Raw genomic sequence first — 26,605 nt, 5'->3', positions numbered from 1 at the left:
TTACACAGTCGTAAAACCTAACTCAGCCCCCACACACCGTCGTAAATCTTACTGATAAAAATCGCGCCAAAATCAAACAAAGGGAGTTCAAAACAGACCACAAATCCCATGAAGCCTTGCTCACTAAAGGATCGAACTGTTAACTCCTATTGGATGAGGCACACAACAGAACGTCCCTCAAACCATGACATCATCAGGAGTAGAAATACCTCTGAAATGCTTCTGGGATTTGCTTCCAGCTACTTTGTTCGCCGAGTATAGACGTAGCTCATCGCTGCTCTCAGGTGCAACCTCGTGGCACAAGGAAGTAATGTCCGACTTGAAACTGTGGCCATACAATCTCCATCTCGCTGGATGAGTTGAGATTACTCTGTGTTCAACCGAACACTCTAACGGATCCGAAGGAGTCCGCTGAGCAATCCGCATCTTCATCCGTTTGCCTGCAGAAGTGAAGAGATTAAAGATTTCTCTTCCATCTTCAATCAAGTCGACATTTCTGATTTCTCTGCCAGCCCACCGAGAAACAGTCAGCTGTATGCCCGCCGACAGAGCGAGGAAACGGCCTCCTGTCATCACCCGAGCCTCAAGGAACCGGGTCGGAATTAAAGGATGGATGAACACACATTCTGCATCCTCATGCGATTCAAGTAAGAGGTTTACGTCTGGGCAGAGATAGAATATTATAGTGTGTTATTCTTGTGTTTCAAGTTTTTTTTTTTGCTTGTACAGTTTACGGACCGCCATGTCCGCTCATTATTAATACTCAGGGTATTAATTATCATGAATTTGTTTTGCTGTATTGTGGTCCAACCAAATTGGACTGTTGTGCATTTTCGCCATCGCAGGTGAGACCGGCAAACTGAGTTTATCCACTAAAGAGTCAAAGAACGCGGGACTTTTATGAGCCGTCCACCGCGTCTCTGAGCGATAAACTAACAGCTGCTTTCTCTCCCACGATCGCAAAATCGGCTTTAGGGCTGTCACTTAATTCTCTCTCTCTCTCTCTCGTACTAACCACACACACACACACACACACACACACACACACACACACACACACACACACACACACACACGCTCTCTCACACACACACACACCCTCATGTTTTATAAGATTATTTTGATTTCCATATCTAATCATATCACTGTTTAGTTTGTAGTTGTAAGTCGGAAGTTTATTGACTGCATTGTATTAATTATTAATTGCTATTACTGCATAAATAAACTTTGTTTATATTACAAAGAGAAGTGTTTTGGTTTGTTTCGCATATGCCTGTGTCATGCTGACGGGATGTCAATGCTCGGATTCAAGCCTTCATTCATTGTTTTTTTTCCCGAAAATCGATATTCTTCGGATGTCGATTTTCCTAAGAAAACAATCTAATATTGAGACTGTTATACTATCTGGTTATTAGTCCCTGATTCCCGGATGGTGCCCCGTCAATGTTAATCCTTATTAATATTCTATTGATTTTTGATAATTGATAATTATCTTTGATGATTGTTGAATGTGAATGATCAATAAGCTAGTGTTAATTTTAATTAATGTTTCATCGATGTTAACAATTAACGATTATCTTTGATAATTGTTGATTTAAAGGATTAGAAAAGCTAACATTGATTCTCATCAATGTTCTAATGATTTTAATAATTAATAATTATCTTTGGTAATTATTAATTATTGCTAATAACCAAACTTGCTCCTAAACGTAGCGCACTACATTTACTGGAGCCCCATATGAGGTTTTAATGAGTTAGATTCAATTAATAAATTTAAATATTAATTAATAACTAAAGAAATAATTATTAATTATTTCTGATAGTAACACTGATCTAAACAACCAGTAAAGCCCTAGAGCTGCCTCGGTGTGGAGCTCCTCAGTTCTTTTGTTGTTTTTGTTTGTTTGTCCTGTGTTTAGTCATCTTTTTCCAGTCAGTTTTAACAGAGATGAACTGCTGAACATTCGACAGCATGTACCAGACAATCTTTTCCCGGTTTTCGAATATTCAGACATTTTGCTAGACATTTAAGTTGGAGGCGCAGCTCTGCTGTTCAAGAGATGCAGGTGAGGGAGACGAGCCGGTGCGCTGGTCAAACTCCGTCGGCACGGATTTCGAACAGCGCTACCGAGTGTTCACTTAGCGAATCTCTGCTCTCTTCCTAACAAAACGGATGAACTACATATCCTCACCCACACAAACAAGGACTTTTCAACCTCTGCTGCCTTGTGTTTCACAGAAACCTGGCTGAGTGAAGCCATTCCAGACATCGCGTTACATCTGCCGGGCTTCCAGCTGTTCAGAGCGGATCACATCAAGGCGTTAACGGGGAAAACAAGACGTGGTGGAACATGCTTTTATATCAATGAAAGTTGGTGTACAGATGTAACAAAGTTAAAGAGGATGTGCTGTCCTAATTTGGAAGCCCTCTTTATTTACTGTAAGCCTTTCTACTCGCCGCGGTATTTTTCCTCGTTTATTCTGGTGTGTGTATATCGCGCCAAACGCGTGTTTGAACACAGTGCTGCAACAGCTGGCTGATCAAATCACAGACAAGGAATAACAATACCCGGACTCAGTTATTATTATTCTTGGGGATTTTAACAAAGCAAATCTCACACGTGAACTGCCCAAATACAAACAGCATATCACATGCCCCACCAGAGACAGGAACATACTGGATCATTGTTACACAACAATAAAGGATAATTAATTAAAAATTAATTAATTAAATTAGGATGCATATCACTCTGTCCCTAGAGCAGCTTTGGGATTCTCTGATCACTGTCTGGTTCATCTTCTTCCAACCTACAGGCAGAAATTAAAATCAACCAAGCCAGTAGTAAGGACTGTAAAGAGATGGACCAATGAAGCAGAGCGGGAACTACAAGCCTGCTTCGATTGCATGGATTGGAGTGTTTATGAGGCTGCAGCAACAAACCTGGATGAGCTCACAGATACTGTTACATAATATATCAGTTTCTGTGAGGATATGCGCATTCCTACTAGGACTTATTTAAAGTTCAACAATGACAAACCTGAGCTTCATCAGGCCAAAGAGGATGCTTACAGGGGTGGGGATAAAGTCTTGTACAATCAGGCCAAAAACACACTGAACAGGGAAATCAGAGTGGCTAAAATAAGATACTCTGAGAAGTTTTCAGCTAACGACCTTGCATCAGTGTGGAGTGGCATGAAACAACTCACAAATTACAGGACTCCTACCCCCAACCCTGTCGGGAACCAACAACTGGCTGACGACCTGAATGTGTTCTGCTGCAGACTTCAAAGGCCCAATCTCACACACAACACCCACTCTGACCTTCACACCAACACCTCCTGCAACCCCCTCCACCCCCTTCCTGCTACTCAACCTGCACTTAAGATCTGTGAAGATGATGTGAGCTGTGTCTTTCGGAAACAAAAGACGAGGAAGGCTTCAGACCCAGATGGCGTCTCACCAGCATGTCTTCGATCCTGTGCTAACCAGCTGGCCCTCATCTTCACACAGATCTTCATTAGATCACTGGAGCAGTGTGAAGTCCCATGCTGCTTCAAATGCTCAATCATTATTCCTGTCCCAAAGAAACCAAAAATCACAGGACTTAATGACTACAGACCTGTCGCCCTGACGTCTGTGGTCATGAAATCAGTTGAGAGACTGCTGTTGGTCCACCTGAAGAACATCACTGGACCCTTTCTAGATCCCTGTCAATTTTCTTAGAGCAAACAGGTCTATGGATGATGCAGTCAACATAGGATTGCATCATATCCTGCAAGATCTGGACAGACCAGGGACATATGCAAGGATCCTTTTTGTGGACTTCAGTTCGGCTTTCAACACCATCATCCCAGCTATACTCCAGAATAAATTACACCAACTCTCTGTTCCCATGTTCATCTGTCAGTGGATTACCAGCTTGAGAGACAGGGAAAACTCACTTCTAGCACCTGTACAATCAGCACTGGTGCCCCCCAGGGATGTGTGCTCTCCCCACTACTCTTCTCCCTCTACACCAATGAGTGCATTGCCAAGGACCCCTCTGTCAAGCTCTTGAAGTTTGCAGACGACACTACTGTCATCGGCCTCATCCGAGATGACGATGAGTCTGCATACAGTAGGGAAGTTAAACAGCTGGCTGTCTGGTGCAGTCAAAACAACCTTGAGCTGAACACACTCAAAACGGTGGAGATCACTGTGGACTTTACGAGAAACACCCCAACATTGACCCCCCTCGCCATTCTAAACAGCACTGTGGCAGCAGTGGAGTCATTCAGGTTCCTGGGCACTACCATCTCACAGGACCTGAACTGGGAGACCCACATTGACTCCACTGTGAAAAAGGCCCAGCAGAGGTTGTACTTCCTTCGCCAGCTGAGGAAATTCAACCTGCCACAGGCGCTGATGATACAGTTTTACTCAGCAGTCATTGAGTCTGTTCTCTGCACTTCAATAACTGTCTGGTTTGGTTCAGCTACGAAATCAGATATCAGAAGACTACAAAAGGACAGTTCAGACAGCAGAGAGGATTATTGGTTGCCCCCTGCCCCCCCTTCAAGAACTATACACTTCCAGAGTGAGAAAAAAGGCTGGAAAAATCACTCTGGACCCCATTCATCCTGCCCACTTCCTTTTTGCACTGTTGCCTTCTGGCCAATGCTTCAGAGCTCTGAGCACCAGAACAGTCAGGCACAGGAACAGTTTTTTCCCTCAGGCTATCCATCTCATGAACAGCTAAACTGCCCCATTGAGCAATAAATATGTGCAATACACAGTTTAGTCTTTCTTATATTTATCCAACACACCCAACCTCTTCTGCCATTTCATTCCTCTAAATAAAAAATAAATAAATAATTAAAAAAAACGTTTGCACTGTACATAACAGATTGTATTAGATTTGCACTACCCATGTGTATGTGTGTATGTATGTATGTGTGTGTCTGTACGTATGTGTATAATTAGTTTTATTTTTTATTATTATCTATGTCTTGCTACTGTTTTTGTATTGTTGTACACTGGAAGCTCCTGTCACCAAGACAAATTCCTTGTATGTGTAAGCATACTTGGCAATAAAGCTGATTCTGAAATGAATCTTTCTCGAACTGGCATCTTCAACTCCCCTTTATCTCACTCTCCCGCTGATCAGTTGACTCAGCACCGGCCATCCACACCCTCCTCCTCATCACAGTCATATTTATTAATTTAAGTACATTTCACCCTGACTAAAATAGTAAATCATTTTAGTCGAGTAAAATAACAGGTAACACTTTACAATAAAGTTCCGTTCGTTAATATTAGTTAATGCATTAGGCATCTAGAACTAACAGCATTTATAAATCTTTGTTAACCTCGTGCGACCCCGCATCCTCATTGCGTGTACATTGTGTTTTTGTCATGGCTCCGGTGTGTTTGTTGGTTTATTCTGTGTGTTTTGCTATTTTCTCTCCCTCATGTCTCGCATGCGAAGCTGGCATGCATGATCAGTGTTTCCATGGGAATATTGATTGTTCCTTGGGGAAAGCATATCATGCCACTAACTAGCCTGCTAGCAACACCTGTTTCTCCTCTAATTCACTCCCTACTTAAACCCTTCGTGTTCTCAGTATCCTTGCAAGATTGTTGTTTGATGTGAAGTAACTTACCTCACTCTCTCTGCCTAGTTGCTCCTGTCTCATGTATCTGATTGGTTGCCCATCTCTGCCTCTGTGTCAGGAGTGTGGTTACCTTCCAGCTTGCTGTACGCTTGTACTCTGCACTCACGAATCTTCAACAAAGGATTCCTCGTCTCTGCCCGCGTGTCGGGAAAGTGATTGCCTTCCAATCTGCTGGCCGTTGTTCTCTACACCTCACTACGCTTCTACGGAGGATTCCTACGAATCTGCTCCTGACTTCCACAAAGCACACACTTATCTACAAACACACTCTTCACGGATCTGCCCATTGTGCGGTTACGGCACACAATCATCCCCAAAAATCCTTCCCTCAACTGCAGCCGGTGCCAGGATCTCCAGTCTTTGCCAGCACAGTTAAAGTTATCATTTATTGTTAATAAATCCTTTGAACTGTTCCTCTGCTCTTGGGTCCCTTTGTCTCACTCTCACTCTCTGACAGAACAATCTAGCCAAGTATGGACCCAGTAGAGGAATCTACTCTTCGCTCCACCCCCTCTCAGCAGGGAGCCTTACTAGGACTTCAGCAGGATCAAATCTCCGCATCGAACCCCTCTGGAGATGATGGCGTTGCAGCTCGCTGACCTGTGTTGTTCAACAACTCCGTCTACCTCTCCATGCTGGTCCCTCTCAAGGAGCACCCTCACCAGCGGTTCCCCACATTTCTGGGTGTTCAGAGGCTCATATCCCTCCTCCAATCCCGTATTCAAGTGAGGAGGGATCCTGTAGCGCAATCATTTCACAATGTTCCCTGTTCTTCTAAGTTACAGCCCTCTGCTTTCCCGTCGGAGACTATGAAGGTGGCGTGTGTGATCACACTCCTCACCAGAAGGGCTGGTGAATGGGGGACTGCCATATGGGACAACTGACATCCTTGTTGCGCCTCTTTTCATTCTTTTTCCACGGAGCTCCGCCGAATTTTTGATCACTCGGCTCAAGGTTGGGAGGCTGCGAGGGTCTTATCCAGACTGTCTCAAGGAGATCGACGAGTCTCAGATTATGTGATCGAGTTTTGCACCCTGGCTGCTTCTTGTGAGTGGAATGATCATGACATGTGGGACCGGTTTCTGCATGGGCTTTCCGACGACATCCAGGATGAAATCTATCCTTTGGATCTACCCCCACATTTCGACGATTTAGTGGCTCTGGCTATCCAAGTCGATCAACACCTGGCCCTACGCTGTCTGCTCTCCACCTCCTTGGGCAGCTGGCCATTCTCTCCACTACTTCAGCCAGGTCACCAGAATCACACCTGACACTAAGCTCATGCAAGTCGGTAGAACTTAGATTTCACATAAGGAGAAGCAGCGACGCCTCGTTACTGGACTATGCTTTCATTGTGCCCGGTCTGGCCAACTCTCTGCTTCCTGTCTGGTAAAAGACACCGCTTGTCAGTTGGAAGGGGGTTACTGGCGATCACAACACCTTTGGACAAAGCCCCCGGACTTCGTACACTTCTCCCGGCCCAGCTGCAGTATGGATCTACCTGTCACATGGTTACAGCCCTGGTGGATTCCGGAGCCGAAGGGAACTTTTTGGACATTGACTTGGCTTCCAAATGGTGGCTTTCCATGGTCCAGTTGGATGAACCTATCACCACCCACACCCTCAGTGGCACGCCCCTGTCAGTCATCACCCAGTCCAACAAGTCAGTCACGTTCGTCTCTGGCAATCATGCAGAGCAGTTATCCTTTTACCTGATCCAATCTCCATTGGCACCAGTAGTGTTGGGGCATGGTTGGTTGGTAACGCACAACCCACACATAGACTAATCAACCAACACTGTTCTTGCTTGGAGTCCATAATGTTTGTCTTCATTCTTCTGTCTCCCCTGTCCAGTCTTGTGTTTCGTTGCAGGATGAACCGGCAGATTTATCAGGAGTACCGTTGACATACCATGACTTGGGGGTGGTGTTCAGCCAGTCCCATGCCATGACCCTTCCTCCTCATTGCCCATACAACTGTGAAATTGTATTGCTTCCTGGCACCTTGCCTCCTCGGGGATGGCTGTATTCGCTATTGGCTCCCGACAGGGAGGCCATGAACAGGTATATCAATGATTCTCTGGCAGCCGGTCTCGTCAGCTCTTCCTTTTTGCTGGCAGGGGTGGGGTTCTTCTTCGTGGAGAAGAAGGATGGCTCGCTTAGACACTGTATAGATTATTGGGGGCTGAATGACATTACGGTGAAGAATCGCTATCCTTTGTCATTTATGTCCTCAGCTTTCGAACACTTACAGGGAGCGTCCATTTTTACAGTTGGACCTCCGCAATGCTTATCACCTTGTCCGAATTAGGAAGGGGAATAAGTGGAAGACGGCTTTTAACACCCATAGGGGGCACTTTGAATATTTGGTTATGCTTTTCAGATCGGTCAACGCCCCCGCCGTCTTCCAGGGGCTCGCAAATTATGTGCTTATAGACATGGCTGATTGTTTTGTGTTTGTCTATTTTGATGATATTCTGATTTTCTTCCAGAATATCCAGGACCATGTTCAACATGTCAGACAGGTGCTTTAGCGACTACTAGAGAATCGGCTGTTTGTCAAGGTGGAGAAGTGCGCTTTTCATGCACAGTCGGTTCCATTCCTGGGGTTCATCGTTTCGTCTGAGGGAGTGCGCATGGACCCTGCTAAGGTCAGAGCCGTCTCCGATTGGCCAACCCCAGATTCTCACAAGGCATTGCAGAGGTTTCTGGGGTTCGCTAACTTTTATCAGAGATTTATTCTAAATTACAGCCAGCTCGCCACACCTCTGACGGATCTCACCTCCACCTGCACTGACTTTTGTTGGTCCCCATGGACTCTCTAAATTAAAGGAGCAGTTTTCTACCACACCCATTCTTGTAACTCCCGACCCTGCAAGTCAGTTCGTGGTGGATGCGTCTGAGGTTGGTGTTGAAGCAGTCCTGTCGTAGAGCTCTTCCTTCAGACGGAAAGATGCATCCGTGTGCCTTTTTTTCGCATCATTTAACACCAGCAGAACGGAACTACGACGTCGGTAACCGAGAATTGCTGGCTGTCTGGTTGGCCTTGGGTGAGTGGCGTCATTGATTAGAGGGTTCGAGGGTACCTTTCGTGATCAGGACTGATCATAAGAACCTAGAGTACATCCGTAGCACCAAATGCCTAAACTCTAGAAAGGCTTGCTGTATTATTTTTCACTTGCTTTAATTTTATCATTTTGTATCGCCTGGGCTCTAAGAACATCAAGCCAGACTCGTTGTCTTGATGTTTTGAATTCGAGACCTCCACCATTCCACCGCATACCATCCTACCCACCAATCGAGTGGTGGGCATGGTATCCTGGGAGGTGGAGGCTAAAGTCCATGCTGCGCTACGAAACACCGCACTCCCCCGCCATATGCCCAGCAGGTCGGTTATTCGTCCACAATCAGTTCAGACACACGTCCTACAGTGGCGTCACTCATCCAACGTCGCTTACCATCCAAGGCGACTCGCACCCAGATGCTTATTAGACAGCATTTCTGGTGGCCATCACTTTCGCTGGACGTAAGCCGGTTCATTGCCGCTCGCCCCATCTGTGCGATTAATAAGACCTCCTGTATCTCCCCTGGTTGGGCTCCTCCAACCGCTGTCTGTCCTTTCGAGACCCTGGTCGCACAAAGCCATGGATTTTGTAACTGGTCTTCCCCCCTCCCATGGCAACACAGTCGTTTTGACTGTAGTGGACTGGTTCTCAAAGGCGGCTCATTTCATTCTCCTCCCCAAATTACCCACGACGAGGGAGACAGAAGGAGCAGTCATAAACCACGCCTTCTGCATTCATGGCCTCCCGGTCGATGTGGTTTCTGACAGAGGCCCAAATTTGTGTAAATAGGGAGCAAGGGAGCATCCTATAGCTTTCCTATGCAGATAAGTGAATTCACTCCTAACTTCCGGTCAAAAGTTCAGTTTCAGGCTAGAGACTATGTTTCCACCACTCTACATGGTTGGAAGATATGGGACAATGGTAATCAGTACATAGATTCAGAAATTATAATGCTAAATTTGATTTTAACATGGTTGGCATTGATTGGACGATGCTGGCCATTACTTCAGAATAAATTATGCTAATTTCGGATTGGTAAAATGCTTCAGCACGGCTATCACTTGTTTGTTTGACAGTGCAAAGAGAGAACATTAACATTTTTGTGCCAAAGTAGAAAAAAAACATAAAACATGTAACAAAAGTCAAAAAAATTTCATTTGTGCTTTTCCCAATACACATTGTTAACAAATGGAATCTTACTGTAAAGTGTTACCAAATACAATTTTAATTGATGATAATGAGCAAAATGACAGAACAATTTTAAAACAGTAACAGACCATACTTCAACCAAATATTCAAATATTTAGAAAAATGTGTACACTACTTTTTAAATAACAATTATTTAAACATAGTTCAAACATATTAAAGAATAATGTTTTATATGTAAGAGTAAACAACATGAGTAAACTGTCCTGAATACCTGAGCTCCTTAAATAAAAGCATATCATAATTATACTTAAGTATTAACTACGTTTTAGAAGTTAATACCTCACGTTTAGGATATTGTTTTACATGTAACATGTTTTTAAGGAAACAGGGTTTTTCACAGTGCAATTTATGCGTTCTGACTAGTGTATAAATTCTGCAAGTTCACCTGTTAATTTGTTTTATTGTCTGTTCAGTTGTAATATTACGATCATATTATGGATAAAGCTGATTAGTCTTGGGGAAATTCCCAACATACTGTGGATCAATTCTTTTTAGATTTTTATTACTTAAAAAAAAAAAAAAAAATGAAAAAAAAGAAAAAAAAAAGAAACTGTGTTAGTGCAATGTTAATATCTTCTTTTTCTCATCAGATTATTGTTGATTATCGTCATAATGCGACTTTTTCATTTGTCTTCGTTATTGTTCACAAAAAAACCTTAATCAGCAAACATTTTCAAGATTAATGACAAGATCATTTTGAAAAAGAAATTGGAATGATTGCATTCTTGTTTTCAAACAAAAAGAGACATTAATACATTTTTATAAATGTATAAGAAAAAGTGAATAAGTTTTTCACCCTTTCTAATCACCTTTCTTAATCTTTTTACTCAGTTATTGGTCCTGTGATGTGATAAATGAATTTTTAAAAATACAAATACTCCATGTAATCTCTTTATTAAAATTAGGTCATAAAAAGAGCATGTATAATAATTATAAAATAATTCGATAAATTATGTTTTAAGTAGTTTTAGATGTTGCACTTATCTCTGCTTGAAATGTCATGTCAACTACCCATGTAACAACATAATGTTATGTAAGGCTGGTATGTTTACCACATGTAATAATTGTCTCATATGTGGTTTACGTTTTGGGCAATCCTGTTCTGTCATGTGTGTGTGTTTGTCTATAAGCTTCTATAACATGATTTGCTCACACCCTGTTCTAGCTCCGTCTCAGTGAGAAATGATTAGTGTCACACTTTTCACACAATCACTGCAGGGTTTTAGTGTGTGTGTGTGTGTGTCTTCACTCACACTGCAGGGCACTGTCAAAACACACAGCATCCAACACACCTCAGAGATATAACAACTCATTAAAATAACACATGAGTGAGCAAACGATTAAGAAAATGAGTGTGTGAAGTGCCGAGATAGAGTAGGAGAACATGTAAAGCGCAAAGAAAAAAAGAATAAAATACCATAAAGAAAACAAGCAAATTATTTCTGTTAATAGCCAAAATAGAGATACAAATGAAAAAGGAAAATAAGTAGCATATTTAAATATGACAGAGACACATGTGGCCATGCACTCTGCTCCAGTTTATTGCCTGAAATAATTTCCAAATAAATCAGTTATGAAACCATTGTCTTAAGAAGGGACATTTTCAAGTCTTCTGCATAAAATAAATAAATAAATAAATAAATAAAAACAGGGTGTGAAATGGAAAGTATAAATGAAATGTTCTTTTGCTCTAACAGTGAGGGCCACTGCATTTTCCGTCACAGCCACAAAAAGGCTTTGAGCTAGTAAACGGAAAATTGATTGCTTATGCTTCCTGAACCCCCTTCTAGGCAAAGCTAATGGAAGAAAATTAAGATTCAGGGGGATATAAAGATTAAAGACTTTTTATCTTACCTTTTCCCATTCCCTCTGTGTGTTCAGAACAATGACAACCAGTTTGGGATTGACTTGGTAGCCATCATCCATGAATGAATGATCTTTACCCCCCAGACTAACTCCCATCATATATCTGAAAAACAAAAACAAAAAACAAACAAACACACACAGACACACACATTCCTTAAAAGATAAGTATTGACTGGGTTATAAGAGGCTTTCAGGTATATATTGTCAAGTTGCTTTCTTTAACTAAATGTGTTTTTCAGTTTTGTGCCTGCATAAAAGTAATTTAATGAAATATGTGTAAAAAGTGCTCTAAGTTAGGTAAACGGTAAATTGGTAGCAATATGCACACTCTCACACTCGCAGAGGCAGCATCAACTAAATAACATTGCCAACAATAACAAAGCCATTAGATGAGCAGTCTATTTCCCAAAGACAAGAAATAACTTTTGTGAGCTTAAATGACTAACACAAATCAGTCTATCCCAGAGTTTTTCCAAGTCTTTGTATTCTCAAAAAAAAAAAAAAAAAAAAAAAAAAAAAAAAAAAAAACCTGAAATTGCATTGTTTTATGCAGGAAAGTATTCTGAACGAAAAACAACAACAACCAGAATATGCCATCTGAATAACTATTCAATCCTGACAATTCAATACAATATTTTGTAGACCCACATTTTGCCGCAGCAATTCTTTTTGGGGAAGTGTGTTCCAGCTTCACACACTGGTCAGGTGGGATTTTGGTCCATTCATTCAGACAGATTCGCTCCAGGCTGTTCAGGCCAGTCAAATACTGCTTGTGCACTGTAGTTTTCAAATATTTCCACAAATTTTCAACTGGACTGAGATCGGGGCTTTGACTGGGACATTGTAGAACATTTACCTTTTTGATCTTAAACCACTTTGATGTTGTTTTGTGTTTCGGAATGAAAGTCCTGTTAAAAATTAACCTTATGTCAGTTTTTAGAAGATTGGAACAGGTTATTTTGAGGTACTATCATGTATTTTGCACCACCAATTCTTCCTTTTTAATTTTAAGAAGTTGCCCTTATGCTCTTAACATGTTTTTTTTAATTCTAAAATGTTTTTTTTTTCTTTTTCTGTTCAACCCTGTTATGCTGTTACATTTCCCCTATAACTGATTACCTTTCAGACATCATATCTGAGTGTGACATCCATAAGGCCAAAAAAAAAAAAAAAAGAAAAAGCACGTTTTTAATCAATATTTTGACATGTTTGCAGTAATTCTGGCCTCGTCGTGCTCAATATTTCAACTCCGTTGAAATATTGGAATTATTATTATTATTATTATTATTATTATTATTATTATTATTTCTACGAATTAAAAAGTATTGACTGAATAATATTTTGTGGTGCAATAATTTATGCTATAGCTAAGACCTTTTTGCAATTTTTGCAGTGACCTTTAACCACATAACATGTGAATTTAACAGAATTGAATGGTCGTTGTTTAAAATGTTTTCTTTTTTTTTTTTTTTGTACAAAGAACAGAACTATTGATTGTGAATAATGTGGTGTGATGCAGTAATATTGTATATGCTACAGTTAAGGCTGTCATTAGCTATTTTTGCATTGACCTTCAACTCTTTAACATTTGAATGTAACAGGAGCATGGTTTAGCTTAAAACATGTTTTCAGACAAGGCACACCAAAAAATATTTAGGTATATCAATTCCACTTTCTATGATGGGATTGAATGAAACTGTAGCACGAGGGCCGCATTAAGGTGCTCTGGGGCTTACCGTTTTGCTGTTGGCTAAAGCCCCGGTAAGCCTGTGCGTTAATGCAGTCCTGTGTAGCACTTTAGTAATACAGTCAAGGTTAATAGTGATAACTAGCTATTTGTACTTTGCAAGGGTGTAACCACAGTTTTCGGATATTACGTTTAACAGAAGGAATGTTGTCTGATTTCCACATTCCTAAGAGTCTTGTGGATTGGATTTCAGATTTTTTAACAAAAAGATCTCAAAGGGTGCGAGTAAATGAAGAATATTCCCAGGAGCTTTTCTCTTCTACAGGTTTTCCACAGGGCTGTATTCTTTCACCGCTGTTATTTATTCTCTATACTAATAGATGTAGAAGTAATTTTATGGATAGGCATATTATTAAATACGCAGATGACACAGTTATTCTTAAGGCGATCACATACCGGACGAGAAACACCACGCCACATCGCGGCTAGGATATGGCACAGGTATCAAACACAGGGCACATCGATGTGGTTCACGTGGCAGACAGTACACACAAAAGTTACCAAGGTTTTCCCTTAAAGAATGAACAAGGCTAGAGTAAATAATATATGTCCATTGATAATGATTTGGGTCAAATTTAATGGAAAATATTCGAGTTGCGCTCCGTGGCACGGCAGAAATTTGAGCAGCCACTGGAGTTGTGGGTAGGCGCCGCCAACAGATGCCGAGTGGTGGCGGCGGTGTGCATACATTCAAAGAAAACAATTGTTTTGAATTTTAGAATGCACCATGTCGTCCGTCAGATGCGTCTGGTGTGCGACCCCCTTCAGTTGCTTAAATCAGGGGGAGAGTGAACATGGACATGTTTTGAAGTATTTTTTTGATTGGTGTGGAACATCTTTTTTAGAAATAATGTGGGTAAAAATAAAGATATGATAATAGAATTCAACAAAAGTGTTAATAATAATTTTACCTGTACCACAATTATTATTGATGGTAATGAGGCTGAGGTGGTCAGCTCCTCTAAATATCTCAGCACAATCTTTGATAATAAGTTAAAGTGGGTGGAAAATACAAATCTGATTGTGTTAAAGGCACAGAAGCGTTTGTATTTACTGAAGAAGCTGAAGTCTTCTGATGTGGATAAAACTGTACTTACATTGTTTTACAGATCTTTTCTTGAATCTGTTTTAACATTTGACATCATCTGCTGGTTTTATGGAATGAATGTTAAAAGTAGAGTGCAGTTGAAGAGAATTGTGAATTTTGGATAGGGTATTAGGGCTGTAGGGCAGCTAAGTCTGTCCGCTCTATGTGAAAAACAGGCTCCTAGAAAGGCTTTGACCATATTAAATGATTCTACTCAAATCCTTCACTCAGAATTTTATATCCTCCCTTCAGGTCGGTGATACAGAGCTCCAAAGTTTTGGACTGTAAGAGCTTCAATATCTTTTTAGTAAATGCTGTGTCAGTTGTTCATGTTTATCTGAGGTAGGAGATGATAAGATAGAAAGTTGTTTATATAAAGACCGAAATATGGTGCTGTACTTTGTTGTTTTAATTTTTATAGTTGTGACTTGTATCTATTTTATTTTTATTCTGTATACTGTATTGTATGTATGTATGTAGGTGTTTGCCATCAGATACTGCAACAGAAATTGCCCTTTGAAGGGACAATAAAGATTTACTAACTAACTAAGGTTGTAGCGTTGCACAGTAGACCAGTGCTACGGTAGTATCGCAATACTAAAGCTTCAAAATACTGCCAGTGCCACAGTATTTTTTAAACTGTAGTACCGTCAGTATGGTAGTACCATAAGTTATGTTGTATGTGCGGTAGTAAATATTACTTTTGCTAAAACCTTTATTTGAACCAGACCTTTGTCTGCAATAACATTAAAAATATAGTCTTTTCGAGTGGTATCCCCTTCACGCAGTGCCCTTTAAGAGCGCCTGTGTGTGTAATCGCGCTGCTGTTTTCCAGAAGAGAGGGGCTGGAGCGGTTGTAATATTGAAACAGCTGCTTAAAACAGTCTTTTCAATGTTACAATATCTTTATTTTTATGTTAGCAACAATCAAATAATCACAGAAATAATGGAATAAAAGTTTAAAGCCATTGCCGTTTGAACTGGCTGTATTGATGCGGTGAAGTATTTTATTTTTTTTTTTTTTTTTTACATCAAACTAAGAATGTATAAGGTAACAAGTTAGTCCATTTGAGCATTCTCCCAATTCATTCATCAGTTATTTTCACCACTTGCGGAGCAACAAGTGGAATGGCTAGTTTCCAAGAACCACATTTGCTATGACAAACTGTGTTAAGAATTAACACACTATCTTGTGGTATCGTGATACTACTTGGTATCATGATACTTTAGCTGGTATAGTATCGTAAAATATGATTATGGTATCATGACAACCCTATAAGGTAAGTTTAAAAATCTATTGAAAATCCCATATTGGTTGACCACTAATCACTGGGACACTATCATGTCTAGGATAATTATGGCCCTGGTAGTCTGTGCCTGAGGTGGAAAAATATGATTTCTTTAAAGTTCAGCAGTAACCTTGTGAAATGCAATGATGCATTAAAAACAGTAGTATTTTTTCCTAAAATTGCATTAAAAATGCTAGTATTTTTTCCTAACATTTTCCAGGACAAATGCCACTGTTTCCGGAGAATGGTCCTAAAGTGCTCTATGCTGGGCTCTGTTGGCCCTTAAATCTTTTTTCACATGGCAGCTGGATCACCATTATGCTTTTTGGCAAATGCCAGATGTGTTTTCGCATGGTCTTTTATAAGTAGTACTTTCTTTTGTGCCATCCTGCCATATGTTATTTTGTGGAGCTCTTGATAATGGTTGACTCTTCATTTCACCTTATACTGTGTTCCCAGCTACTGAACTCTGTAATTCTTTCAAAGTAATCACTGGCTTCTCGGTGGCTTCCCTCACAAATCTGCTTGTTTGTGCAGAGAGTTTTGAGAGATGAACATTTCCATATGGTGTCTGGGGGGTCTGAAGAAGTTGCCGTTTCTAATAACTGAACCAACACCACTGGGACATCCAAAGCCTTGAACATTGTTTTGGAACCTTTTCATAATTTATCCATGTGTTTAAAATCATCTCTGACATATTTAGAATGCTTTTTAGTCTTCAATGTCACAGCAGTCCTTTACATTAGAAACCTGAATAATTATCCCGTAACTGTCAAGAAAAGGTTGTTCAATGTACATTCAAATGTAAAAGCTAACTGTAGGGTTAATGTGTCCTCTATAGGACAATTTGTCTCTAATCTTTGAATGTATAGCTTCTGCAACAAGAAAACCAAAAACTGAATGCAAACAGCATTCACCGTAAAATGTTTTGATAGGTAACTTAATTTTTTTTTTTCTTGATTTGGTAACATCCAATTGAAATAGTTTTAATTAAGTCAAAAATATCATTTAATACAACCCCAATTCCAAAAAAGTTGGGACGCTATGTAAAATGTAAATAAAAACAGAATGCAATTATTTGCAAATCTCATAAACCCATATTTTATTCACAATAGAACATAGAAAACATATCAAATGTTTAAACTGAGGAAATGTACCATTTTAAGTAAAAAAAATAAGGTAATTTTGAATTTGATGGTAGCAACATGTCTCAAAAATTTGGGACAGGGCCATTTTTACCACTGTTTAGCATCCCCTCTTCTTTTAACAATAGTCTGTATACTCTGGGAACTGAATAGACCAGTTAAAACCTTTACAGATGTGCAAGCTGCCCATTCCATAGGCACTAATGCACCCCCATACCATCAGAGATGCAGGCTTTTGAACTGAGCACTCATAACAAGCCGTATGGTCCCTCTCCTCTTTAGTCTGGAGGATGTGCCGTCCATGGTTTCCAAAAAGTCTGACCACAGAACAGTTTTCCACTTTGCCTCAGTCCATTTTTCTCTTTCCCTTTAATACAAACTTCAAATTGTTACAGAATTAAGAGAGTGGAAAACAAGAGTAAAAAGTAAACAAGCATAATAAGTGTCCACATACATATGAACATATAATCACAATAAAATATGCATATACACATATAAACATCCAAATAAAAAAATTAAATAAACTTTTATCCAGAGCCTGTCTCCTTAAAGTAATCTAAAAATGGGCTCCAAGATTTTATAAAAAGATCGGGTTTCATTCTGACTCCAGATTTTATCTTCTCAAGTTTGAGGGCAAAAAGAAGGTCAAAAACCCACTGACGGTAGGCTGGTGGAGATGGCAGCTTCCAATTAATTCCAAATAAGTCGTCTAGCCAACAATGTGCAAAGTGCAACATTATCAGTCTCTAAGGTTGTCAGTTTAACATTTTCTGGAAGAACCCCAAATAACGCTGTCAAAGGGTTAGGGTCTATTACTGTGGTAAATATTTCTGAGAAACAACTACAAATTCTCCCCCAAAATCTTAACTTAGGACAGGACCAAAACGAATAAAACAGAGAGGCTGGTTCCACAACACAGCGTGGACAGGTGGGGTCCAAATCAGAAAATATCTTGTGGAGTTGCACCTTAGACCAATGAATATGATGAACTATCTTAAACTGAATTAGCCTATGCCTAGCGCTAACTGAAGAAGAATGTATCCTTTTTAAGACATTAACCCAAGTTTTATTTTCTAACATAATACCCAAGTCATCCTCCCAGAGAGATTTTAATAACCTATTAGATGGGGTTTGTTTTTTATGAATTATACTATAAATCCTTGAAATAGAACCTCTTATACAATTATGCTGATTTAAAATACACTCCAGGACACCACTAGGAGGGGCGGAGGGGAACTCCGGGAAATGTTTACGGGCAAAGCTCCGAGCTTCAAAATACCAGAATAAATGTGAATTAGACAAATACATTTTTGGTCAAACGAAGCAAAATTATTGTTTATAAATAATTGATCAATCGTAATTAGACCTTGTGACTTCCAAATATTGAAAGCCCCATTAAAAAGCGAAGGTGGAAAGGAAACATAACTGGCAATGGGTGCAGCTGAAGAAAGACACTTAAGCCCTAAAGCTCTGCGTAACTGAGTCCAAATCCTCAGAGAATGTTTAACAATTGGATTCTTAATCAAAATACTATGTGTAGGAAGGATAGGAGAACAGAGCAAAGATGTTAACGTGACTGGGGAACAACATACAGCCTCTATTTGCACCCAAAGATGTTTACACGATTTCAAATCATGTTGTACCCAGTACAATAAATTTCTGAAGTTGGCTGCCTAGTAGTAAGTTTGAAAATTAGGTAAAGCCAAACCTTCCACCTCCTTTGGCTTAACAAGATGTTTTATACTTATTCACCTTGGCTTGTTGTTCCAAATAAATGAAGAGAGAGTTTTTTCCAGACAGCAGAAAAATGACTTAGGAATAAATATGGGTAAACATTGAAATAAATATAAAAATCTGGGAAGAATGTTCATTTTAACTGTATTTACACTTCCTATCAGTGAGAGAGGAAGGGGTTTCCATGATAAAAACAAAGATTTTGTGAGATCAAGTAAAGGGCTAAAATTGGCTTTAAATAAGTCAGCATGTCTACGTGTCACTTGGACACCCAGGTACCTAAATAGGTTATTAACAACTCTGAACTGGAAATTTGAATATGAGATATTTAATGCAGCAGTTCAACTGGAAACAATTCAACTTATAACCCGAAAAAGTATTAAATGAGTCCAATATTAAAAGTACTCTAGGAATTGAGACTAGGGGATTGGATATAAATAAAATAAGATCATCAGCATATAAAGAAACTTTTTGTTCTAGACCAGCGCGGAAAATACCCTGCACCTCTGAGTCAGCCTCAGTCCATTTTAAATGAGCTTTGGCCCAGAGAAGACGGCGGCATTTCTGGATCATGTCCAATATGGCTTCTTCTTTGCATGATAGAGCTTTAACCTGCATTTGTGGATGGCACGGCGAACTGTGTTCACAGACAGTGAGTTCTGGAGGTGTTTCTAAGCCCATGCAGTGATTTCCATCACTGAATCATGCCTGTTTTTAATGCAGTGCCGCCTGAGGGCTCGAAGATCACAGGCATCCAGTATTGATTTTCGCCCTTGTCCCACAGAGATTTCTCCAGATTCTCGGAATCTTTTGATGATATTATGTACTGTAGATGATGAGATATTCAAAGTCTTCCCAATTTTACATTGAGGAACATTATTCTGAAATTGCCCCACAATTTGTAGACGCAGTTTTTTCGCAGATTGGTGAACCTCTGCACATCTTTACTTCTGAGAGACTCTGCCTCTCTTAGATACTCTTTTTATACCCAATAATGTTACTGACCTGTTGCCAATTAACCTATTTATTTGCAAAATGTTACTCCAGCTGTTTCTTTTTAGTAACACTTACTTTTCTAGCCTTTTGTTGCCTCCGTCCCAACTTTTTTGAGACATGTTGCGGCCATCAAATTCAAAATGTCCTTATTTTTTTCTTAAAATGGTAGATTTCCTCAGTTTAAACATTTGATATGTTTTCTATGTTCTGTTGTGAATAACATATGGGTTTATGAGATTTGCAAATCATTGCATTCTTTTTTTATTTACATTTTACACAGCGTCCCAACTTTTTTGGAATTGGGGTTGTATGACTGAATCAATCTGACTTAATTAGGTCCACCAATGTAAGTCATTTTGAAGGCTTAGATCGTAGAAAAAAACATCTCCTTTTGTGTTTCATGGAAGAAAGAACATTATATGGATGTGAAACAACATCAGGGTGAGTAAATGATAACAGAATTTTCCTTTTTGAGTGAACTATCCCTTTAAGGTGCACTGCACATTACAAATTTTTACAGTGCAAGTGTAACTATCGTGGTTTTTTAGTGTTTACAAACAGTGCTTCACTTGTTTTAGTGTATTATTTATTGCTAAAGTGCAGCATAATTTATTTGCGGTGCACGGAAGCCGCACTTGTCACCTCGCGCGACCCTTAGTTTCTGTTGACCACGTGACTAGCTTTGTTGTGCTAAGTAGCATTAAGGCGTGTCCAGCGCCAGGTAAGATATTTAAACCATTGGATCCATAGTCATCCAGGATAAGCAATCTACAGGAGTCTGCAGTTGCGTGTAAGTGTTTATTTCATTGTTTTACTTTGTTGAAGAGTGGTATTCATTGCTAGACTTGAGCTGTTTGTTTACTGTCTTGAACTCGCGTCGCTTATACGAAGGTTGGTGTGTGTGCTATATTGTTTTGACTTGTCCCAGGTTATTCACTGCTAGATTTAGCGTTGATTGTCCAGTGTGTGTAAAACTATCATGGTTTTTAGTATTTATAAACAGTGCTTCACTTGTTTTAGGGTATTATTTATTGCTAAAGTGCAGCATAATTTATTTGCGGTGCACGGAAATTGCACTTATCACCTCGCGCAACCCTTAGTTTCTGTTTACCACGTGACTAGCTTTGTTGTGCTAAGTAGCATTAAGGCGTGTCCTGCTTTTTCATTGAACGGCTCATTATCATCGAGTATATATTTGACTTGAATGCTGACGTGGAAGCGGCAGTGGAAGTGGTAGCCTTCGTGTAAAGCCCTCCTCGTGTGAAGACCTACTTGTGTAAAGACCAGCGAGTCTACCTGTGCGAGTCCACAGAGCAAGGACACCGACAAGGCGCCACTTAACATAGCACTTAAGTGTCTTGTTATTGTATCTCTTATTATTTTCCTTCTATATACTAACATGTCTACTTCACAAATAACACATGCCTTCAAGCACATCCCTGTTATCTGTTACAGACCGTTTACACGATATCGATGCAAGACCAAATTCAACCCACACAACCTACGGCCACTTTGCACTTCAGCACCTGCTCCGCTCTCTTTCTCAGTGGGACTCTGGAACCGCTGTGAACAAAGCGGACTTCATTCCAGCCTTTGCCACGCAGTCCACCATCAGCATCCTGGCACTGATAGAAACATGGATACGTCCAGAGGATACAGCAACACCTGCTGCTCTCTCCAACAACTTCTCCTTCTCTCACACCCCTCGACACACCGGTAGGGGCGGGGGGAACAGGTTTGCTCATTCATAACAACTGGACTTTTTCAACATGCTCTTCACTATGTAACAATACTAGTTTTGAATTCCATGCTATTACTACATTGCAACCCACAAAAATACATGTTGTTATCATCTATCGCCCTCCAGGTCAGCTGACAAACTTTCTTGAGGAGTTGGATGTCCTGCTGTCCTCCTTGCTGGAGAATGGTAGGCCACTTGTGGTTCTTGGTGATTTCAACATACACCAAGACAAGCCCCAGGCCATTGAACTGAATACTCTCCTGGCCTCATTTGACTTGGAAAAACTACACACCACAGCAACTCACAGATCGGGCAACTAGCTGGACCTCATCTTTACACGTAACTGTACCAACTCAAATATTCTTGTTACTCCTTTACATGTCTCTGATCACTACTTTGTTCAATTCAACATGACCCTCCCATCTACATTAAAACAGACTCCACCATTGGTTTCCTTTCGTCGTAACCTCCGTTCCCTCTCACCCTCTCACCTTTCCACTGCTGTCTCTACATCTCTTCCTAGACAAAATGTATTTACCACGCTTAATGTAAACACTGCCACAGACACACTAAGCTCTACTTTTACAACCTGTCTAGACAACATCTGTCCTATCTCCTCTAGGCCAGCACGTGCTACACAACCCAGCCCCTGGCTGTCTGACGTCCTTCGTGAACATCGGACTGACCTCAGGGCAGCTGAGAGGAGATGGTGGAAATCTAAAGATCCAGCAGATCTAGGTAAATGTCAGTCCCTGCTTGCAACTTTTTCAGATAATGTTAAATCTGCAAAAACCTCCTATTACCAGAACAAGATCAACAGCACCACAGACACTCTCAGCTTGTTTAGAACATTCAACACACTTCTCTGCCCTCCCCCTCCACCGCCTGACACACTGACAGCAGAGGTCTTCGCCACATTTTTTACTAATAAGGTTACAACCATCAGCAATACATTCTCAGCTCCACACCTTGTCAAACACCTGTCTCCTGTATGCAACTCTTCTGTCTCTATGTTCTCTCCTCTGACTGACACTGAGGTCTCTAAACTCCTCCTCTCCAACCACCCCACTACCTGCTCCCTTGACCCCATTCCTTCTCACCTTCTCCAGGCCAATTCTCCATCCATCCTACCTGCACTCAAACACATAATTAACACATCTCTACTTACAGGCACTTTTCCCACTACATTTAAGCAGGCTCGAGAAACCCCGCTGCTGAAGAAACCCGCACTTAATCCCACACAAATAGAACACTACAGACCAGTCTCTCTCATCCCATTCATGGCAAAAACACTTGAAAGGGCAGTTTTCAATCAAATCTCTGCCTATCTCTCACAGAACAAGCTGCTGGATGACAATCAGTCAGGCTTTAAAAGTGGACACTCCACTGAGACTGCCCTGCTGTCTGTCACTGTGTCGCTGAGATGGGCGAAAGATGAATCAAGATCATCAGTCCTGATTCTGCTGGACCTTTCTGCAGCCTTTGACACAGTCAACCATCAGATCTTACTCTCTACCCTCTCCTCGCTGGGCATCACAGGAACTGTGCTTGACTGGTTTAATTCCTATCTCTAAGGTAGGTCCTTCAAGGTAGCCTGGAGAGGTGAGGTATCCAAGCCACATCAGCTACTTACTGGGGTACCTCAGGGATCAGTGCTTGGGCCACTTCTCTTCTCTATATACACAACATCACTGGGACTCATCATTCAGGCACATGGTTTCTCTTACCACTGCTACGCTGATGACACGCAACTCTACTTGTCTTTCCAGCCCAACGACACCACAGTGACTGCTCGAATTTCTGCCTGCCTGGCAGACATCTCGGCCTGGATGAAGGAGCACCATCTGCAACTCAACCCAGCCAAGACTGAACTCCTTGTCTTTCCAGCCAACCCTGCTGTTGAACACAACATCACCGCGCAGCTGGGTGCAACTACAGTAATGCCTTCCAAATCAGTCAGAAATCTAGGGGTAACCATCGACAACAGACTAAATTTCACAGACCACATCTCAAAGACCTCAAGATCATGTAGATTTACACTCTACAATATCAGGAAGATAAGACCCTTCCTCTCTGAACATGCCACACAACTGCTTGTCCAGTCACTTGTCATAACTAGACTGGACTACTGTAACGCTCTCATTGCAGGCCTCCCTGCATGTGCAACTGGACCCCTCCGAATGATCCAGAATGCAGCAGCACGTCTGGTCTTTAATGAACCAAAGACAGCACGTTACACCACTCCTTGTCTCTCTCCACTGGCTACCGGTTGATGCACGTATCAAATTCAAGGCTCTGATGCTGGCATACAGAACAGTCACTGGGTCTGCTCCAGCATACCTAAAATCATTTATGCAGCCTGCGGTCGGCTAAGGAACGTCGCCTTTTTGTACCAACACAAAGAGGCACCAAAACACTTTCCTGGACTTTCAGCTTCATCATACCACGTTGGTGGAAGGAACTTCCCAACTCCATCCGTGAAGCTGACTCACTCTCTGTCTTCAAAAAACGACTAAAAATACATCTTTTCCATGAGCACTTAACCAGTCATTAAAGAAAAAGAAAAAATAATAAAAAAAAAAAAATACATTTCTGTTGCACTTTATTCTGTTTTGAATACTATTATGATGCTAGTGATACTTTATAATACAGCACTTTTCATACCACTGTCTCCTAAGATGATTCGCTTATGTTTTCCTCTCTTGTAAGTCGGTTTGGATAAAAGCGTCTGCCAAATGAATAAATGTAAATGTGAATTTAAGTTAAGTTTTTATTTTTGATAAGAAACATCTATCAATGTCACATTAAAAACATTCATTTTGCTTAAGTGCTTAGAAATAAAAATATAACTAAACAAGGATTTTAATTCAGTAAGTCTTTAAAAGTGTCTTTTTAGGAGTCTGACTGCTTTTGCAAGGCATTAAAAAATCAAAAGTACTCTATTAAATAACAGAAGCTCAAAATTCAGTACATCTCTGTGTAATGCACAATAAAGAACAGCTCAGCTGTGCACAGCTCAGAAGGCACAAACACACATTCTCTCATCGAAATTTAATTAAGAAACAGGAACAGAACTAGAAAATAGGGTTTAGCTCTAGGCGGTAAAATATCAGGGTCAGAGCTACACCTGCTACTCAAATACAGCTTCTGGGGTGGGGGTGGGGGGGTAGAAGAGTGTAATATACTACGCAATATTCACGGTGACCTTTATTTTCCTTGGTCTTCTGCAAATTATTGAGAGCTTAATGCTAACTATGTTATATAGAGTTTGTGGTTAATAAAATGTCATATGTGATGATTTAAATAGCTTTTTTTGCACGCTAAGCCTCACTGCATGATCTCAATTAACACAGTTAAATGTTAGTCAGAGATTAGATAGTTTAATGCATATTATGTGATGGTAGTTCCACATGGAGCCAGAATTGCTATTAATCTTTCTCAGCTCAGGTCTTTGTTATGCCACTTCCACACTAATACGTTTTCATTTGCAAATGCATTCCTTTACACCCCTCGCCTACACTAGAATGGCATTTTCCTTTAACCGAAAACAGAGTTATGAAAAAATTCGTAATTGATTCAGTCATACACATATATTCAACATACATTCTCTAAAAACAAGTCTAAATATCTTATATGTTGCTTCTCAAGTAAATGTATCTTATTTTAAAGATTTTTAGATAATTTTAAATGGAAAAAAGACAAAAACACTTGAGAACAAAAGGATTTTTTGTAGTTAATTTTTTAATAAATTAAAAAATAAAAATAATTTTTCCCCCCCATGTAATTCAGTGAATGTCATTTAGAGATATTTTTAAAAGATCATTTTTGTCCTCTTTATTGTTAGTAAGCATGTTTAATACAACCTTTTAAGTTGAGGCACAAGCTAAATAGTTGGTTAAGACGTTCTTTTTAGTAAGAATAAGAATTTAGAACGGATGTATTTCCTACAACAGTGGCCTAAAATAATGGCTAAAAGACATTTAGGTTATTGGCTAACAATGAGTGCGTTTACATGCACAATACACTGATTATGCTTAATAAGCCAACAAATGTGTGTGTAGTCATGCCTTTAACGGTTTTACTTTATTGGGGCAAGGTCATAAGCAAAGATTTTTAAGCAAAAAAAAAAAAAAAAAGCACACTGAAATAAGTATATTTTTTAGCCAATTACCCCGATTTCGTGCTGTGTAAACACCTTTACCGATATTGTTACCGGCTTATCCAATGTTGACGTCAAAGCAGAGAATAATCAGATGATTTCAAATCTCATGTAACATGGTTTTCCTGTGTTGTCAGTTTGTTTTTAATAAGCTGGTTTTTAATTGTTATCATTGTATTGCTGTGTATGTAAACACACTTAGTAATAAATAGCCTGCATTGCCTTGGTGACATCAGCTAAAAGGAAAGTTGTTTTAGGGTTGTTTTATAGTTAATAGTGTTAATATTGATTTCATATTGACTTTACTGTTTGAGGGCAGCTGTATGCAGGGCCGGCCCATCCTACAGGCAATACAGGCGACCGCCTGGGGCCCCGACGTGTCTAACGGGGCCCCCGCAAATACGTGCGAAGCATATGAACAAGTCACAGAATTCAAAACATTGATGACTTTTAATTTGAAACTCTCCGCAGACCAATGGTTTCCAGATCGCTTATACGCTGGGTGGACCTGATCATTTAACATACAAATCACAATGGGGACACGTGACACCATGCAAGAAGCAGACGTGCGATTGCGAGCTCTTCACACTTTGCTAGTTTTTTTTAAAGTATTTTCATGTTATAATCTGGTGAGATTTGATACACCCAGTTACATACTTGCTCTTTGAGGTAAATATGGCAAAGAAGTCAAAATCCTCAGACTCTGGAGACATTAAAAGACACTTACGTGCTCAAGTTGAAACCTCTGGCGGGCCTGCGAGCCAGGGACTCGATTTGGACGGCACATCTGGAGATGGAATCCAGCGTCAACTGTCCAACATCTCGGTGATGCTGACGAAGGTTGTTACTGACTTGGAGGATCTCGCTGTAATACGTCGATCGATTATGGCAATGGAAACAAAATTCTCTGAGT

The 26,605-nt window shown here is 40.3% G+C and overlaps 1 protein-coding gene across 1 annotated transcript in view; it reads right to left on the bottom strand.

Annotated features, from left to right (window-relative positions):
- Positions 1-26,605, bottom strand: part of LOC127445419 (glutamate receptor ionotropic, NMDA 2A-like) — a 153,559-nt gene that overhangs the window by 15,110 nt on the left and 111,844 nt on the right. Inside the window, exon 5 of the mRNA XM_051705477.1 lies at positions 11,783-11,897. Within this exon, the coding sequence (XP_051561437.1) occupies positions 11,783-11,897 (115 nt within the window). The remainder of the gene's footprint in view (positions 1-11,782; positions 11,898-26,605) is intronic.

The sequence above is a fragment of the Myxocyprinus asiaticus genome, chromosome 8 (assembly GCF_019703515.2).
Source record: "Myxocyprinus asiaticus isolate MX2 ecotype Aquarium Trade chromosome 8, UBuf_Myxa_2, whole genome shotgun sequence".
NCBI classification, from domain to species: Eukaryota; Metazoa; Chordata; class Actinopteri; order Cypriniformes; family Catostomidae; genus Myxocyprinus; species Myxocyprinus asiaticus.
The sequence above is the reverse complement of the archived record's forward strand: the minus strand, read 5'-3'. Positions and strand labels throughout refer to the sequence as shown.